Source organism: Bubalus kerabau, chromosome 10 (genome assembly GCF_029407905.1).
Source record: "Bubalus kerabau isolate K-KA32 ecotype Philippines breed swamp buffalo chromosome 10, PCC_UOA_SB_1v2, whole genome shotgun sequence".
Taxonomy (NCBI): Eukaryota; Metazoa; Chordata; class Mammalia; order Artiodactyla; family Bovidae; genus Bubalus; species Bubalus kerabau.
In genome coordinates, this window is record NC_073633.1 from 23,725,130 (window position 1) to 23,742,001 (window position 16,872).

Below are 16,872 nucleotides of genomic sequence, written 5' to 3' on the forward strand. Positions count from 1 at the left end.
ACCTGTATGCAGGTCAGGAAGCAACAGTTAGACTGAACATGGAACAACAGACTGGTTCCAAATAGGAAAAGGAGTACGTCAAGGCTGTATATTATCACCCTGCTTATTTAACTTATATGCAGAATACATCATGAGAAATGCTGGGCTGGATGAAGCACAAGCTGGAGTCAAGATTGCCGAGAGAAATATCAATAACCTCAGATATGCAGATGACACCACCCTTATGGCAGAAAGTGAAGAATGAAAGAGCCTCTTGATGAAAGTGAAAGAGGAGAGTGAAAAAGTTGGCTTAAAACTCAACATTCAGGAAACGAAGATCACAGCATCTGGTCCCATCACTTCATGGCAAATAGATGGAGAAACAGTGGCTCACTTTATTTTTGGGGGCTCCAAAATCACTGCAGATAGTGACTGCAGCCATGAAATTAAAAGACGCTTACTCCTTGGAAGAAAAGCTATGACCAACCTAGAGAGCATATTAAAAAACAGAGACATTACTTTGCCGACAAAGGTCCGTCTAGTCAAGCCTATGGTTTTTCCAGTAGTCATGTATGGATGTGCGAGTTGGACTATAAAGAAAGCTGAGTGCCGAAGAATTGATGCTTTTGAACTGTGGTGTTGGGGGAGTCTTGAGAGTCTGTTGGACTGCAAGGAGATCCAACCAGTCCATCCTAAAGGAGATCAGTCCTGAATATTCATTGGAAGGACTGATGCTGAAGCTGAAACTCCAATACTTTGGCTACCTGATGCGAACTACTGACTCATCTGAAAAGACCCTGATGCTGAGAAAGATTGCAGGCAGGCAGGAGAAGGGGACAAGAGAGGATGAGATGGTACCACTGACTAATAGACTTAAGTCTGAGTTAACTCCGGGAGCTGGTGATGGACAGGGAGGCCTGGCGTGCTGCAGTCCATGGGGTTGCAAAGAGTTGGAAACAACTGAGGGACTGAACTTAACTGGTGGATGTTCCTTACCGTACGATCCTGCAATGCCACTCCTGAGTATATCTGGAGAAAAATATAATTTGAAAAGATACATGTATCCCAGTGTTCCCTGCAGTGCTATTTACAATAGCCAGGACATGGAAGCAACCTAAATGTCCATCCACAGATGAATGGATAAAGAAGATGTACACACATACACACTCACACAGGAGTATTACTCAGCCATAAAACAGAGCGAAATAACGCCATTTGAAGCAACATGAATGGCCCTAGAGTAATATACTGAGTGAAGTAAGCCAGACGGAGGAAGACAAATAGGTTGCTTACTGTGGAATCTAAAAAATGATGCAAATGAACTTACTTACAAAACAGAGACTCACAGACATAGAAAACAAAATTACGGTTACCAAAGGGAAAGGGGGGAAGATAAAATAGGGAGTTTGCGGTTAAAATATATATACTACTATATATAAAATAAATCATCAACAAGGACCTAGTATAGGGCCCAGGTTACTATACTCAGTATCTTGTAATAACCTATAATGGAAGAAAATGTAAAAAAAAAAAAAACCCTACATATTTATATACATTTATAACAATCGGTTTGCTGTACACCTGAAACTAACACAACATTGTAAATCAACTATTCTTCAATAAAAATTTAAAAATCAAAGTCAGGAAACATTAAAAAAAAAAAGAGCTCTATACAAAAGGATAAATATCATATGTTTCCATTTCTAAGAAGTTCCAGAACAGACAAAACAATTTATGATGAAAAAGATTATGATGTGTGCTTCGGGGGTCAGGGCTGAGGCTGATGCTATCCCGGAAGTGGCCTGACAGAACTATGTGGGTGATGGAAACGTTCTGTATCTGGACAGGCACTCGGGTTAGGTATGTATATAGATTTCCCAAAACTTACCAAGTGGACTTGAAATTTCTACAGTTTCATTGTTTGAATGAAAATCTTTACCTAAAAAAAGATTAAAAAATGTTAAATGATCACTGTGGTAGTGTTTCAATGATTTTCAGCTATTTTTAGAAAGACCCAAGAAATGGCCTGGTTCAGTTATAACTGACAATTAACCAACTTTTACATACGTGCCACATATTGTACTAATATTTTGCTTGGCATTCCTTTTTAATTAAAAACACTATAAGGGTAAGGACCATTACAAGTCTCATTTTACAGATGAGGAAAGATGAGGCTCAGGAAAGGTACCAACAGCATACGACACTTGCCATCTCATGCCCTGCAGAGAATTCAGATTTCTTCTGCTGATGAATAATTACCTCTGCCCCACTCAAACTTGACAGAGTAAGAGCATGGAAACTGAATCTGCACAGTAACTATTACTGATTTTTGGTTGAATTTTTATGTCTCCTGACAGTGTTCTGTGTGCTGCAGCTTTTCCCTGAACATTAAATCAGTTTTAAGGGAATGTAAAGAGTGAGTGATAGAAGTTTTTAGGAAGGATCCTTTTTCACCAGGCATCCTTTCTAGTCCAGGGGATTTTCAAACTATTCTTGTTCATATAAAATCATACATGGAAACCTTTGTAAAATATAGCTCAAAGCCATGGGGCTAGCAGCTCCACCTCTTCAGTTTCTCCAGCCCTTCCAACTCACTGCTGCATCATCTGTCCATCCTCGGTGATGGAGCCCAGTTAATCTTCCTCCCAAAGCTTAATGTGCTTGTAGAAAGGTGGGACGTTCACAGAGGGATACACATACACTCATACCTACACACACACACTCAGGAATATAGTTTTATAAACAATACTTAAAAGAATTATTCCTATAATGTATGATGCATTTTGATACTTTATAACCAAGTTGATTTAGTCATGATTAATAGTTCAAAACCCACCTTTTGGAAAACACTGCTGTCCACACCTCCTGATCATCTTCCTTGACATCACCAGCGAGAACTGGAGAACTTGTTGAGAATGTACTAAGGACAAGGGCTGCCTGTAAGAAAAAGATCACATGGAGAACATTGCTGCTTAGGGTTAGAACATAAATGATGAATTATTCTTTCTTGGGAAAAGAGAAATTTCTTCTCACTTAAGCTTTTCTAATAAAAACATAAGATTGTTGAATTATTTTTATTGAGCTTCAAAGCAGACTGATGAGGTAGCAGCCAGAGATTTCCTTAATAAGCTACTTGGCTTTGAATTTCAGTCTGCATAGTTCTCTAGCCTTGTCTTCAAAGGAGTAATCAGGCTGTTCCTTCTCAGCCAAACCAGGAGGGAAGGTCATAAATTGAGAACGTGAGGTGGCTTTGAGATTCCAGAAGCTGCTGCTGTGAGCCCAGCGTGAACGATTACCCCTGACCCAAGAAGGCCTGCCACCAGTTGACACGTGTTCCCAGTGTTCTCTGAACAAATCGAGAAGGCTCTTCACACACATTTTCAAATTACTGGGTCATATTGGCTTGACTGCTTGAGACTAGTATGTCACTTTAAACCAGAGGACAGACCTACAGCTCAGACTCAATGTGATGGGGAAGACAAGATAATCAAACACCTCAACAGCAGAGGAACATGTAAGTCACAAGTCAAGATCAAAATGATTTACATTTTAGCTGGCTCCAGAATCATGGTAGAAATGAAATCAATCACAGACAGACTTAGGATTCCAGAAATGTAAATCGTTTTTAATATATTTAAAAGCACACTGAAGTCTCGATTTATAAAAATAAATACATAATATGACAAATTTATTTATGATCCTGGGGCTCTTAGGAGGTTGAACTCTTTAACAGATGTGATGTATCACTGTAAAACATAGTAAAACATACATGATCTGTTGTACACCCAGAAGCAGATTCCAGTTGTAAAACTAAAATTCCTTTAAGGATCACAATGAACACAGATCAGTCTTCTGCTATAGAAATCATGTCCAGAGCTGGGCAATGAGGGTGGGCCCAGGCACAGCAGCCTCTGACCAGCCAGTCTACAGTTAAGGAGCCAGGGCAGGAAGGTGCAGCCCTTCAGCTCACAGCACCACCCTGCAGGCCAGCCAGGCCCCTAACTGCAGAGTGACTGGCTCCCTCAAGGGCTCCACGAGGCACCCAGCCTCTGCTGTCTCTCTGAAACACAGGAGCGCTATTTTGTCCTTACCTGTGGCTCTGTCTTAATTTGGGAGCAGAAAACTGAGAAGGTGCATTCATTGAATATTGTCATTATAACACTGAATGGAAATTATGATCCTGTCATGGGTGCTGAGCTGACAATGCAAGAACTCACACTGGGCTTTCAGAGACGGGAGAACGGGTGAGTGAGCATGCGCATCTGAGGTGGGCAAGAAGGGAGTGCTTTCTTCAACCGACATGCTCTCATGGGCAAGGAGTCTGGCCTAAAATACCTGAAAAGGGGTTGGAGAATCAAGTTTTTACCCCTGTAACACACAACATAAAAATAAACGAGAACAAAAATCCAGTCTTGTTAGTAGACAGCTGAATTGCGATTAAAACCTGAAATGTTTCTGTGTAATTGTCAAAAGGCTGGAATGTATCTGGTACAGTTTAATCTGCTGTTGTTTCTTTGGCTGTCTTTCAGTTTGATCAACAGAAATGATTTTTGACACACTCAATCCTATTTCCCAGAGCACTGAATTCCTGTCATTTTTAGGTTGGCTAGTTTTCCTTCATCAGAAAAATGACCCCAACAACCTTCCTACGAGTGAGGGTGTACTTCTGAATAGAAGAGTCCTTCGGCTGAGATGGCATCTCCGAGGCCCACAGTTCGAACAGGATCTTTACACACCAGCACTGGTGTGAAGTGGAAGGACACGCCCTCCCTGTGCCATTCGACCACTGGCTCATTTGGGTTTAACACAACCCTGGAGCCGGCCTCCAAACGGGAGGTCATGAACTCGAGGGGTGCCTTCAGAGATACGCGGTGGGTGTCTATGGTCTCCGTCGCGCAGGCCTGTGTCGCAGCCACACGGGCGCCTGCAGCCACGGCGGCCAGCTGGTTGGCCCAGTGTCCATCTACAGTCGCCAGGATGTGGTAGGCCAGTGTGTGGAAATGGATCCTGCTGAGGTCAGAGGCTCTGCTTTCACTTTTCCCATGTTCCTTCAAGATCCAAAAGAGGATGTCGCTGACCACGCCCACATCAGGAACACCATTCCAGGAAGAAAGAGAAGAGTGAGGTCCAGATGCCGACTGGCTGAGAAATAACAGCTCCTGTTCATTCAGCCCCAGGGAAGTCACGGCAGGAAAGACCTGCTAACAGAAACAAAATGGGGGTCTCTTTCTGATGGACACCTAGCTCCTAACCTCCTAGGACATGGCCAGTGACGGAAGTTAAGGAGGGAAGGCAGGGCCATCTTCCTTCCTTCCCAGAGGACTCCCTGCCCCTGAAGGCACTGAGTGACAGATCAAGGTCACTATCTTGGCTCTCACACCTCTAGCTAGACTCCACTAGACTCCACTCGCAATATCACACAGTAACCGGGAAGGTGCAGTGATGCTGTATTAGAGCCAGCCTCCTGTTACACGCTGGAGGACAAAGCAGAGTGTGTGCACTCTGGATTCCTTTCCACAGTGCCCAGTCTCTGCCTCGGCACATGCAGCAGAGCCTCTCACCGCTGATGGGGCCTGACTCTCAGTTCCCGAACATCAGCAGGTGTTATACCCGCACAGTGGAGAAGAGCCCACCCCACAGCCAGGGTCGCGAGGAGTGCGCCTCGTGTCAGATCTAAGTTTTTTGAGCAGGTGTGGGTTAGGAAGACTGTTACGCGATAATAACACTGTGGAAAACAGCACCAAACAGGTGCCAGGTCTTCTGTTTTGAGGGGAACCATGATGTCCACCTCACTATCTTTCTTAATTAGCACTTCCTTCCTCAGAGCAGGGACTTGCATAAAGTGAATGTTTGTGCAAGAGTGATGAGCCCTGTGTGTATTTATATAAAAGTCAGGGGTGCTCATGTAACAGCACTTCTGTTTGCCGTATGGTCTATATCAGATGTCACGCTAACGGCTCTATTTCACTCACTCCTTGCTGTAAAGCTCTGAAGGAAGGAGGGGTTGGGAGGGGTTGCCTCCACCTTACAGCTAAGGGGACTGAAGCTTAGAAAGGTTAGGTAGATAGTTATGCAGAAAATGAAACAAACATGGCTTTTTAAAGAAGTGAAAAAATAACCTCAAGAAGAGAAATACATGAATAAAAATCATACTGAAAAGCACCAGGCGTGAACCCTAATGTAAATTGTGGGCTCTGCATGACGACGACTTGCCAGTGTTGGTTCACTGTGACAAATGTCCCTCTGCAGACGGGGGAGGCTGTGGCTGGGGGCGGGGGTGCGAGAGCTATGCGGGAACTCTACATCCTGCTCACTTCTGCTGTGAGCCTAAAACTGCCCTAAACACCTTTCACATGTTTGACTGATAAGAAAGCACATTTAAAAATCATGTTTCAGCAGCAAATATATGAGGAAAAGAGCACTGCAAAGAAGTAGAAGTAAACCTGTGCTGTGCTCATGGATGCTAACTTTGCAGGATCAAACTGACAAATGCTTTTTATGCCCCAATCTAGCAGTTCAACTTCTGAGAATGTATCATCCACATGTACCTGGTCATGGGTCGAATTAAACTCATGTAAAAGGTTACTCACTGCAGCGCTGTAGGAACAGAAAAGGTCAGTGAGCCAAACACTCAGCTCTGGCTGGCATTAAAGACCCTGCGTGCAACACGGCTGCTTCTACGCACGTGGCAGCAGGGAGATGACTCTCCATGTGATGACAGAGAAAACATCTCCAAAATGCATCCAGTGGAAAAAAGCAAAGTGCACAACAGTCTATGCAGTATGCTATGCTATCTTTTGGGATAAAGAGGGATGAAATTATAAGGCTCTTCCCCATTTGCTTATATATGCACACAATGAATCTGGAGGGATGAGACAAAACTCGTAAGGAGGTTACTAACAGTGGGTACAAGGGCAGGAGGAAGGGAGACTTCACTGTGCATCTTTTAATATTTTGTGACTTTTGAACCATATATTACCCATGAAAGACGTTAAAAAACAAGAGGTTAACTAACCTGCCTAAGTTCACAGAACTAGAGAGGGCAGGCAAAGCTGGCATTCCAATCCTGGTTTTCAAAATCTGTGCTCTCAAGCATCCCACTCTTGGATTTATCTGATCATTATTACTGTCCAAAGGCTGAACACCTGGGGGCCTGATGGCAAGGGAGTGAAGTGTCCCCCAAATTTCCTTTCTCTGAGCTTCCTGAAGTTCAACTGAAAGCACCGGGGTTGGGTTTTTGGTTTTCTCCTTTGGGTTCCACTGCAAAAGGGATTCACTTCCAACCTCCCCATGCTAGAAGGAGAAACACACACTACGAACCCATTGGTAACACACCCCGTGAAACACATCAAAATCAGACTGATTATAGTTTTTGCAGCCAAAGATGGAGAAGCTCTATACAGTCAGCAAAAACAAGTCTGGGAGCTGACTATGGCTTAGATCATGAACTCCTAATTGCAAAATTCAGACTTAAATTGATGACCTAAATCAAATTCCTTATGATTATACAGTAGAAGTGACAAATAGATTCAAGGGATTAGATCTGATAGAGTGCCTGAGAACTATGGACAGAGGTTCATGACATTGTACAAGAGGCTGTGATCAAAACCACCCCCAAGAAAAAGAAACACAGAAAGGCAAAAGGTTGTCTGAGGAGGCCTTACAAATAGCTATGAAAAGAAGAGAAGCGAAAGGCAAAGAAAAGGAAAGATATACCCATCAATGCAGAGTTCCAAAGAATAGCAAGGAGAGATAAGAAAGCCTTCTTAAGTAATCAATGCAAAGAAATAGAGGAAAACAATAGAAAGGGAAAGACTAGAGATCTCTTCAAGAAAACTAGAAATACCAAGGGAACATTTCATGCAAAGATGGGCACAATAAAGGAGAGAAACAGTATGGACCTAACAGAAGCAGAAGAATATTAAGACGAGGTGGCAAGAATACACAGAAGAACTATACAAAAAAGATGTTAAGGACGCAGATAAACATGATGGTGTGATCACCCACCTAGAGCCAGATATCCTGGAATGTGAAGTCAAGTGGGCCTTAGGGAGCATCACTACAAACAAAGCTAGCGGAGGTGATGGAATTCCAGCTGACCTATTTCAAATCCTAAAAGATGATGCTGTGAAAGTGCTGCACTCAATATGCCAGCAGATTTGGAAAACTCAGTAGTAGCCACAGGACTGGAAAAGGTCAGTTTTCATTCTAATTCCAGAGAAAGGGAATGCCAAAGAAATGTTCAAACTACTGCACAAATGCACTCACCTCACACACTAGCAAAGTAATGCTCAAAATTCTCCAAGCGAAGCTTCAACAGTACGTGAACCATAAACTTCCGGATGTTCAAGTTGGATTTAGAAAAGGCAGAGGAACCAGAGATCAAATTGCCAACATCCATTAGATCACAGAAAAAGCAAGAGAGTTCCAGAAAAGCATCTACTTCTGCTTTATTGACTATGCCAAAGCCTTTGACTGTGTGGATCACAGTAAACTATGGAAAATTCTTAAAGAGATGGGAATATAAGACCACCTGACCTGCCTCCTGAGAAATCTGTATGCAGGTCAAGAACCAACAGTTAGAACCAGATATGGAACAATGGATTGGTTCCAAACTGGGAAAGAAGTACGTCAAGGATGTATATTGTCACCCTGCTTATTTAACTTCTATGTAGAGTACATCATGTGAAATGCCGGGCTAGATGAAGCACAAGCTGGGATCAAGACTGCTGGGAGAAATATCAATAACCTCAGATATGCAGATGACACCACCCTTATGACAGAAAACAAAGAGGAACTTAAGAGCCTCTTGATGAGAGTGAAAAAGGAGAGTGAAAAAGCTGGCTTAAAACTCAACATTCAAAAAAATAAGATCATGGCATCTGGTCCCATCACTTTATGGCAAACAGATGGGGAAACAATGAAAACAGTGACAGACTTTATTGTTTTGGGCTCCAAAATCATTGCAGATGGTGACTGCAGCCGTGAAATTAAAAGATGCTTGCTCCTTGAAAGAAAAGCTATGACCAACCTAGACAGCATATTAAAAAGCAGAGACATTACTTTGCCAACAAAGGTACTGTCTAGTCAAAGGTATGGTTTTTCCAGTAGTCATATATGGATGTGGGAGTTGCACCATAAAGAAAGCTGAGTGCTTTTGAACTGTGGTGTTGGAGAAGACTCTTGAGAGTCCCTGGGACTGCAAGATCAAACCAGTCAATCCTGAAGGAAATCAGTCCTGAATATTCACTGTAAAGGATTGATGCTGAAGCTCCAATACTTTGGCCACCTGATGTGAAGAACTGACTCCTTGGAAAAGACCCTGATGCTGGGAAAGATTGAAGGCGGGAGGAGAAGGGGGTGACAGAGGATGAGGTGGTTGGATGGCACCACCGACTCAATGGACATGAGTTTAAGTAAACTCCAGGGGTTGGTGATGGACAGGGAGGCCTGGCGTGCTACAGTTCATGGGGTCACAAAGAGTCAGACATGACTTTTTAGTTTAGTTGGCTAAACTGAAGTAAATGAACCCATCAGTAACTCTGCCGTCTTCCTAACTTAGCAGGAGATCCTGCTCCAGGGCAGTCCTGGCTCCTCACTTGGATCTCGTGGACCAGGTCTGGGTGAGATGACACCCACAGCACACTGAGCCCCGAGTACTGCCCGTGGGTTACCTGGTGCACAATGGTGCTCATGAGCTCCTTGTTGGTCATGCTGGCCAGCTCCAGGTGAACTGGAACACCTGTAGGGATGTCAGAAATGGAGGTCACGACCTGCAGAGACAAGAGGAGAGCACTGCCATCAGAAACAAGGAGTCAGGCAAGAGAGAAGGATGGGTCCAAGAGGCAGTGCATCCTCATGAGAGCTCCTGGCTACACGGGTGACCACAGTCTCTGTGGACAAGGGAGGCTTTGCCCAACAGGGACAACTAGGCTCTGCAGGGAGGCGCTGGGGTTAAGGACTTGGAGTGCACTGGGAAACCCCCCTGAACGTTCACACAGCCAACCTCTTCCTGGGGACCTAAACTGAGCAATCGGCTTCAAGTGCTGTGTGAATCTGCAACACGCTGATGTGAATGAATGATACGGAAAACATGAAGGACACAGACCACAAACACTGCAGCCTGCAGCCATGTTTGGTTTAGCACAGGAAGCAGAGGCTCAGGCAATATGATGTTCTGACCTGTCCTACTCAAGCTGCCGCCTGCGCCTGGAAAAACACCGTGAGGTGCCCTGCTGGAGTGGGAGGCAGGCTTCTTGGCTACCACGACCCATACCGGGAGGCTGGGACCTAGGGCAAGGCAGTGCAGGCTGCAGAGGCCAAGAGAGGCGGAAATCCGAAGGAAAACATGAGCTGCCATCTGTGAAATTCTGTAACGGTGCCACCATTACCTCCAAGAGCCTCTTCCTCTGGAACTCCTTGCTCTGTCCCTCCATCATGTGCAATCCAGAGAGGACCACAAGGTCTGGCTGAAACTCCTCCAGGCTAGACACAAACACCTCCAGCATATTCATGGCCCCGTTGGAGAGGTCGTGGGAGAAGATGAACCGGTTGGCATGGGGAGCTTTTAACTGGTCCCACTCCTCCCCTAGAAAAGCCCAGTCAACACAACGGGAAGAAAAGGAAGAAGCTTTGAGTCTCCGAGCTGTGTGGGGAAGGCAGGACCCCACTGGAGCCTTGGCTCGGGGCAGGCGGGCCTCTGGATGAGTGAACCCCAGCTGCCATGGCCTAAGGGGAGCACAGTGCCACGGCCAGGACCGTGGTTGGCAATGAACCAGAAACCCCAACCCCACAAAAACACAGTATGGGTGCTGTGTGCCTTTGTCAAGGGCTGGCAGGGTCATGCCCCTCGAGTCCCAGGAAAGTTCTGTCCCCTCAGCCCTCATACCCAGGAGCCCCGGTCCCTCCCCTCCCAGAGCATGACTCCCAAACCCCAGTGTGCAGCACACCATGCAGGCCTGCGTGCAGGACAGGCTGCCTTTCCTGAAGCAACTTCCACTTCACGGGTGCGCCCTAGCACCTGTCACTTTGTTGGGACCTAAGGAGGCTGGAATTCCAAGAGCCAGGCCGACCACACCCCACCCCCAGCCCTGCTGCCCAATGGTGACTTCTGGGCATTTGATCTGGAAGCTAAGAGTAAATGGCTGCTCCAGCCTCCTATGAGCAAGCTTCTGTGGAATAATGACTGTAATAAGGAATAAAGACTAAGTTCACGTATTATTCCCTCCCTAAATGGTTGCTGACTGCTCAGCCCAAGGTGTGCTCCCGCTACTTTGAGGATCCAGTGGTTTTCCTTTACATGGTTTGATGATCTATCACTTTGCTTTGAGTTTTCTACTGTTTTATCTAGTGTTCAGATCTGTATCATTACTCATCTTTGGGCCACATCCCCACTCAATACTGTGTGTCTTTGATTCCCACAGCCCAGTCACGGCCCCCTGCAGAGCCTGCCCACTCAGTGTTCACTAATCTGACCCAAGCAGGAGGAGGCCAGACCCTCCCCAGCTGGGTCCTGGGCAGCGGTAGCTGGGAGTCTCTGCAGCTACAGGAGTGCCTCTCAGCATCGGCCTAGTCAGAACCTAGTTTTTAATGTGCAGACAGCAGCCCCCTGTAGATCCTGGTGTGCAGTTAGGTGGTGAAGTACCAGTTAAGATGCCCCCCCACCCCACATACACACAGCTGCCACGCACCCGAGGGGAGGGTGCTGGTGCCTGAGTCCTAAGGGAGGGCCGGTGTGGGGGCACGAGGTTTTTCCAAGCTCACTCTGCACCACACCATGAGGATCCCACATTCCTCTCCTTAAAGTCCTGAAAATCTCAAAACTCAGCGTAAGGGCTGCCTAGGCAATTCCTTAGAGGCCACGTCCCCCTGAGCACCAGGGGAAAGCAGTCACCCCCAGCCTGGGGTGCTGCCAGAAACTGGCATGATTTATGACCTGTGTTTACACAGCTTTCCTTCCACATGAAGCATCTGTCCCATTTACAAAACCGAAGTCCATATGATGAAGCGTAGTTTTTCATTGGTTTCATCATTTACTGGCTATTCCTTCAGAAAGTTTTTCCCAAGGCAGACTAACCCTGGCAGAGGGTCTCTGTACACTGCAGGCTGATCTGTCCCCTGGGTCAGCGCCCCGCTTCCTTCCTGCCTCCGCTGGGCCTCTGTGTGTTTTTTTTGGGGGGGGGGGGGGCGGGGTGGTGGCAGCCGTCCTCCCCTTGCTCAGCTTTACTGAATCCATTCCTCTGAAAAACATTTTATATGTGGGACATATGTATAAAAATCTATGAAAGCAGGAAAGAAAACATCACCAATTTCCTAAAACCTGATGTAATGGTTATATTTGTTAAAACACCACATCCTTTCTTAACTCCTCGCCCATATCTTATTCTTTGTCCAAAGAAAATGCCCCATGGTGATCCACAGAGCAGATGGCAGCATTCCCCCTCTGCTTCATCTCTGAAGACCCAGTGCAGGGGCCTCACTGAACTGCCACCTCTGAGCAGACTCAATTCCAGCACCTTCTCCCCCAGGCCACTGCTGTATTAGAGGACTCGGCACGCAACTGTGCCATCATTTATTCAAGAGTCCATCTCCTGTAGTGATGTGCTGGCTGGGGAAGGGGCCCGTGTCTTCTTTTACGAACACACTTCTACTGACTCACACCACACCTGGCATTCAGCTGCAAGACCGAAATCAGCAAAGGAACAGTGAGGAAGAGGACAGACCCATGACTCAGGTGCCCACAACAAACCATAGGGGTGTGCGTCCTAAACCAACACGATTCTGTACAATGGCAAAAACACGCAACACGGGTATTCTCTGCAGGACAAGACCTGGAACTGCTACTCAAACTGAAAGTGTGCAGAAGCACGATCTAACTCAACCTAGGAGAGAAGAGCCACACAGCATTCAAAACAAACGAATCTCCTCAGCAGAAAGGAGAGGGAGGCAGAAACAAACATGCTTCCGCAAGGCAAAGACAAGGCGGGGTGTGGAGAGCTGACCGCTGCAGTGTCCACAGGCCTGATGGAGTGGCTCGAGAAGCAAAATGACTGAAACGTAGACAGGGTGAGCTGTGATAAAAGTCCATGCCCTTCTTTTCTAGGTTTTGAATTTATTTCCTTAAGTGATCCCTTCTCTCAGTTTATGATCCTGCCCTTCAGCCAGTAAGTCAGCAAAACCAATGCAGTGACTCACTGGCCCAAAGCCTGAAAATAAGCTTCTCTGAGGAGGTCTGGTGGGAGAGAAGGGACAAATGTTGACAAATGCCGACAAATGCCCTCTGGGAATTTACCCATCTAGGCTAGAGGTGCTGGGGATGGATTTATGTTGAGAGAGCTGACCTGAGGGCTGCTGCCACCAGACTAGGTTTCCTCCAGAGGCTGATGAAAATGCAACTTCACACTGAGCTGACTGGAAGGCCGCTGCTTAGTACTAAGAAATAAGGCACGGAAAAGAAAAACGAAAGTGGGAAGCTTGTAAACCCAAGGATGGAAACAACTTCTTCTCAAGATAAGCTGTGCTGTCTTCTTTACCACATACAAGGCACAGCTGTCAAATACACCAAAGGCTTGGTGCTAGTTGTCTCCACTCCGTCATCACCAGGGACGATGACTGCAACAGGGACCACAGGTTCTGAAGGGAGCACCAACAAAGCGAACACGAGACGGACGTGGAACTAGCAGCAGCGGCAGGAGCGCCCCAGAGGCACACCTTCAGCCGCTCTAGACCCTTCCAGTCAAGACTGACTCACGCCTTTCGCTGAAGCAGTTCACTGCTCACCACCACCTTCAGGCACTGAAAGCCATTACTCTGCTCACCCATGAAAACTGAGAGAAACTCAAAAACTGTGCAGATGGGAACTGCCCAGTCCAACATTCTGGCTCTAATTTTCAGACTCTGCCCTTCCTAACCCCCTCAATTCTACTAAGCATCCAAAAGAGAAACAGAAACAATTCTTTTTTTGTACTTGGAGGAAGGCGTAATTTTTAAGATGCACTATATTTTATATCTTAAAGTCAATTACTCTAGTAGGTAAGAGTTTCTTAAGCATCAGACTTGGAAACACTTGGCTAATTCTTATCAACTAAGTACTGCTTTTAGGTACCAATTAGTCTATTAGATGCTTAAATCTTTAACTTGAGTTAATAATGTGATAAATCGGAAATTCAAGAGTTTTGTGCACAGGACAGACACAACAGCAAATACATGGACTCAAATAAGCGATTAAAATACATTCAGGTATTTAGGATCTCTCAGAAATCAGATGTGTGTTCTGTTTAACACATAAAATCTAGTCGGGGTAGGGTAGGATGGGGTGAATTTAGAATTCTAAATCTTGCAACATTATATAATGGGAAATAGTATGTGTTGTTAAATATAAAACACTTCCACTAATGCACCCAAAGGAAAGGAAAATCCTTCAAAGGAAGTTTGCCAGAGGCCTGGAATTAATCCTGAGCAGCCTGGAACAGCTGGCCAGCAAGGCCGAGGACAGAACCCAGCACAGAGCTAAGAGATGTTACCTGCCCTTCTCTTTTCTTCGTAATGAAGGAAAACTTTATATACATGTGTTTCACACATTTTCATTTAAGGTGCCTGCTCTCCTACCGCCTGATTTCTCTTGGGTTCAGATCAATCATACTTGAGGACCTGGGAACTTTATTCAGTGTTGTAATACTCTCCATTACTCTCCCTTGAGACAAGGGCCTGTATCAGCTCCGTAGGACCAGGGACCAGGAAACGTGTGGTAAGGTAAGAACAGGGCCCTGCCAATTTACAAAGAAACATTTCTAGCACATTCATACCCCCAACCTGACAACACACAGCCTCTGACCAGGCTTACGCCATTACTTACTCATTTCCTCTTACCTGCTTGATACTCTAAAATGAGGTGGAACTCATCCACTTCCTGCAATGACTCTGGTGGGACAAAGACATTGTCATCAAGAAGCTCATGCAGCTTTGGACCAACTGGACCACAAAGAAGAACCTGGAGACAAGCAATATGAAGTCTATCAGGAGATCTGCCCCCTTCCCGTGAAATCTGTTCAGTAAAGTACATCCAGCACTTTCATTTGTTTCAACAAAAACCACTGGACTCCAAATCCAATTCTGAAAGCTTTTGGTTTGGAGGTATGGACTGGAAGAGCTCCTACCAGGGTGCAGGCCTGGAGGGTATGGACACAAAGTACCCAGAAATGAGAAGCTGGCAAAAGACCCTTGTCAAGCATCCACGTGTGTTACACAGGCACTCGTGCGTCTGCTGAATCCCAGGCACTCTGTTAGGGGCTGAATGTTTGTTCCCCGCCCCTACCCCTGCCCCCCTGGTTTCCGTGTCGAAGTCTAACTGTCAATGTGATGATACTGGAAAGGGTTTTCAGGAGGTAAATGAGGTCATATGGGTGGGTTCCTAATCCAATCGGACTGGCGGCCTTAGAAGAAAAGGGGGAGAGAGATTGCTCTTTCTCCACTACATCCATTAAAGAAAGGCCCTGTGAGGACACAGAGGCAGGCAGCAGTCTGCAAGCTGGAAAGAGAATGCTCGCCAGGAACCAGCCCCTCCTGCAACTGTGATCCTGGGGCTGTCCAGTCTCCAGAACTGTGAGAAAATGAATTTCTGCAGTTCAAGCCACCTGGTCTACAGCATTTTGTCATCAGGGCAGCCTGAGAAGACTAAGATGCACTGTACCTCACTTTCTTTTCTTTACTGACTCACATCCTATGTAAGCAAAGAGATACTGGGTGCTGTCTGCTCAAAGGTGCCAGACAAAAGCAACTGGTTGACTTGTACACAGCATAGAAAAGAGCCTCAGGGTCACAAGACTCTAGTCAACCAGTGACCTAACTTGTGGGGGCAGGCTCCCTACTATACTTAGCTCCTTGTGAACAGCACAGACTTCCCAGCAGAAGAATTAAAGAGCACTTCAGTTCATTAAGTTTGGGGAGAGGTATGCTGCAACTTTTAAAAAATATTTTCTTGAACTCCAACCTGGGCCTCTTCCTGGCAGTTCCTTCTAGAAGTCATTTCACACCTTCTGCTATTTCTGCCATGCCAGCTCTGGCCCCACTCATGACCAGGCCAGACTCAAAACCACTGAAGCATGAAGGCTTGGACCAGGAATCAAAGGAAAGTCCTTAGAGATGATCATCACCATTTCAGGTTTAATATGCCCCACCAGAAGCTTCCAAAAGTATTTTTACTTGCTAACTAATCACTTGTTTGTACAGAGGCATTTTCATGTGTCTAAGAAATCCCAGCTACTGGGCAAAAATACATCTCCCTCTCCTTGACACATGTCTGCTGTTTGCCAAATCTGAAAAGTCTCACCCCTGTAATTTTATTTATTTTCTCTAATTCTTGGCTAGAATTTTGGCTTCCAAGGTGAGGCAACAAGGGCCAGATTTACCCTCCTGTCTGAAACAATAACAACAAAACAGATAAAATACATGAAACAACGGTTTTCAGAACATTTGGGCACTGGGCAACAAAGGACAGTGATACCTATGAAACAGAAAAAAACTGAGCGAGCCCTACAAATCCCTCTGCAAATGAGCCCAAAGGAGTGTCCAGATGCATAGATGGTCAATACCAAAATCAGACCGATTTTATTCTTTACAGTTGAAGATGGAGAAGCCCTATACAGTCAGTAAAAACAAGACCTGGAGCTGACTGTGACTCAGATCATCAGCTCCTTATTGCAAAATTCAGACTTAAATTGAAGAAAGTAGGCAAAACCACTAGACCATTCGGGTATGACCTAAATCAAATCCCGTATGATTATACAGTGGAGGTGACAAATAGAGTCAAGGGATTAGATCTGGTAGATAGAGTGCCTGAAGAACTATGGACGGAGGTTTATAACACTGTATGGGAGGTGGAAACCAAAACCATCC

General features: G+C 45.6%; 1 protein-coding gene across 10 annotated transcripts in view; it reads right to left on the reverse strand.

Moving 5' to 3' along the window:
- Positions 1–3,583: 3,583 nt before the first annotated feature.
- Positions 3,584–16,872, reverse strand: part of ADPGK (ADP dependent glucokinase) — a 31,946-nt gene continuing 18,657 nt past the window's right edge. For 3 of the 10 annotated variants that reach the window (XM_055536916.1, XM_055536918.1, XM_055536924.1), the window contains exons 4-7: positions 14,848–14,968; positions 10,371–10,567; positions 9,654–9,752; positions 3,584–5,180 (exon numbers count right to left, since the gene is read on the reverse strand). In XM_055536916.1, the coding sequence (XP_055392891.1) occupies positions 4,626–5,180; positions 9,654–9,752; positions 10,371–10,567; positions 14,848–14,968 (972 nt within the window). In that variant the 3' untranslated portion in view covers positions 3,584–4,625. Of the gene's footprint in view, positions 5,181–9,653; positions 9,753–10,370; positions 10,568–12,055; positions 12,158–14,847; positions 14,969–16,872 lie in introns of those variants that run through there. The other 7 variants (XM_055536917.1, XM_055536925.1, XM_055536920.1 and 4 more) reach the window with 7 other exon arrangements.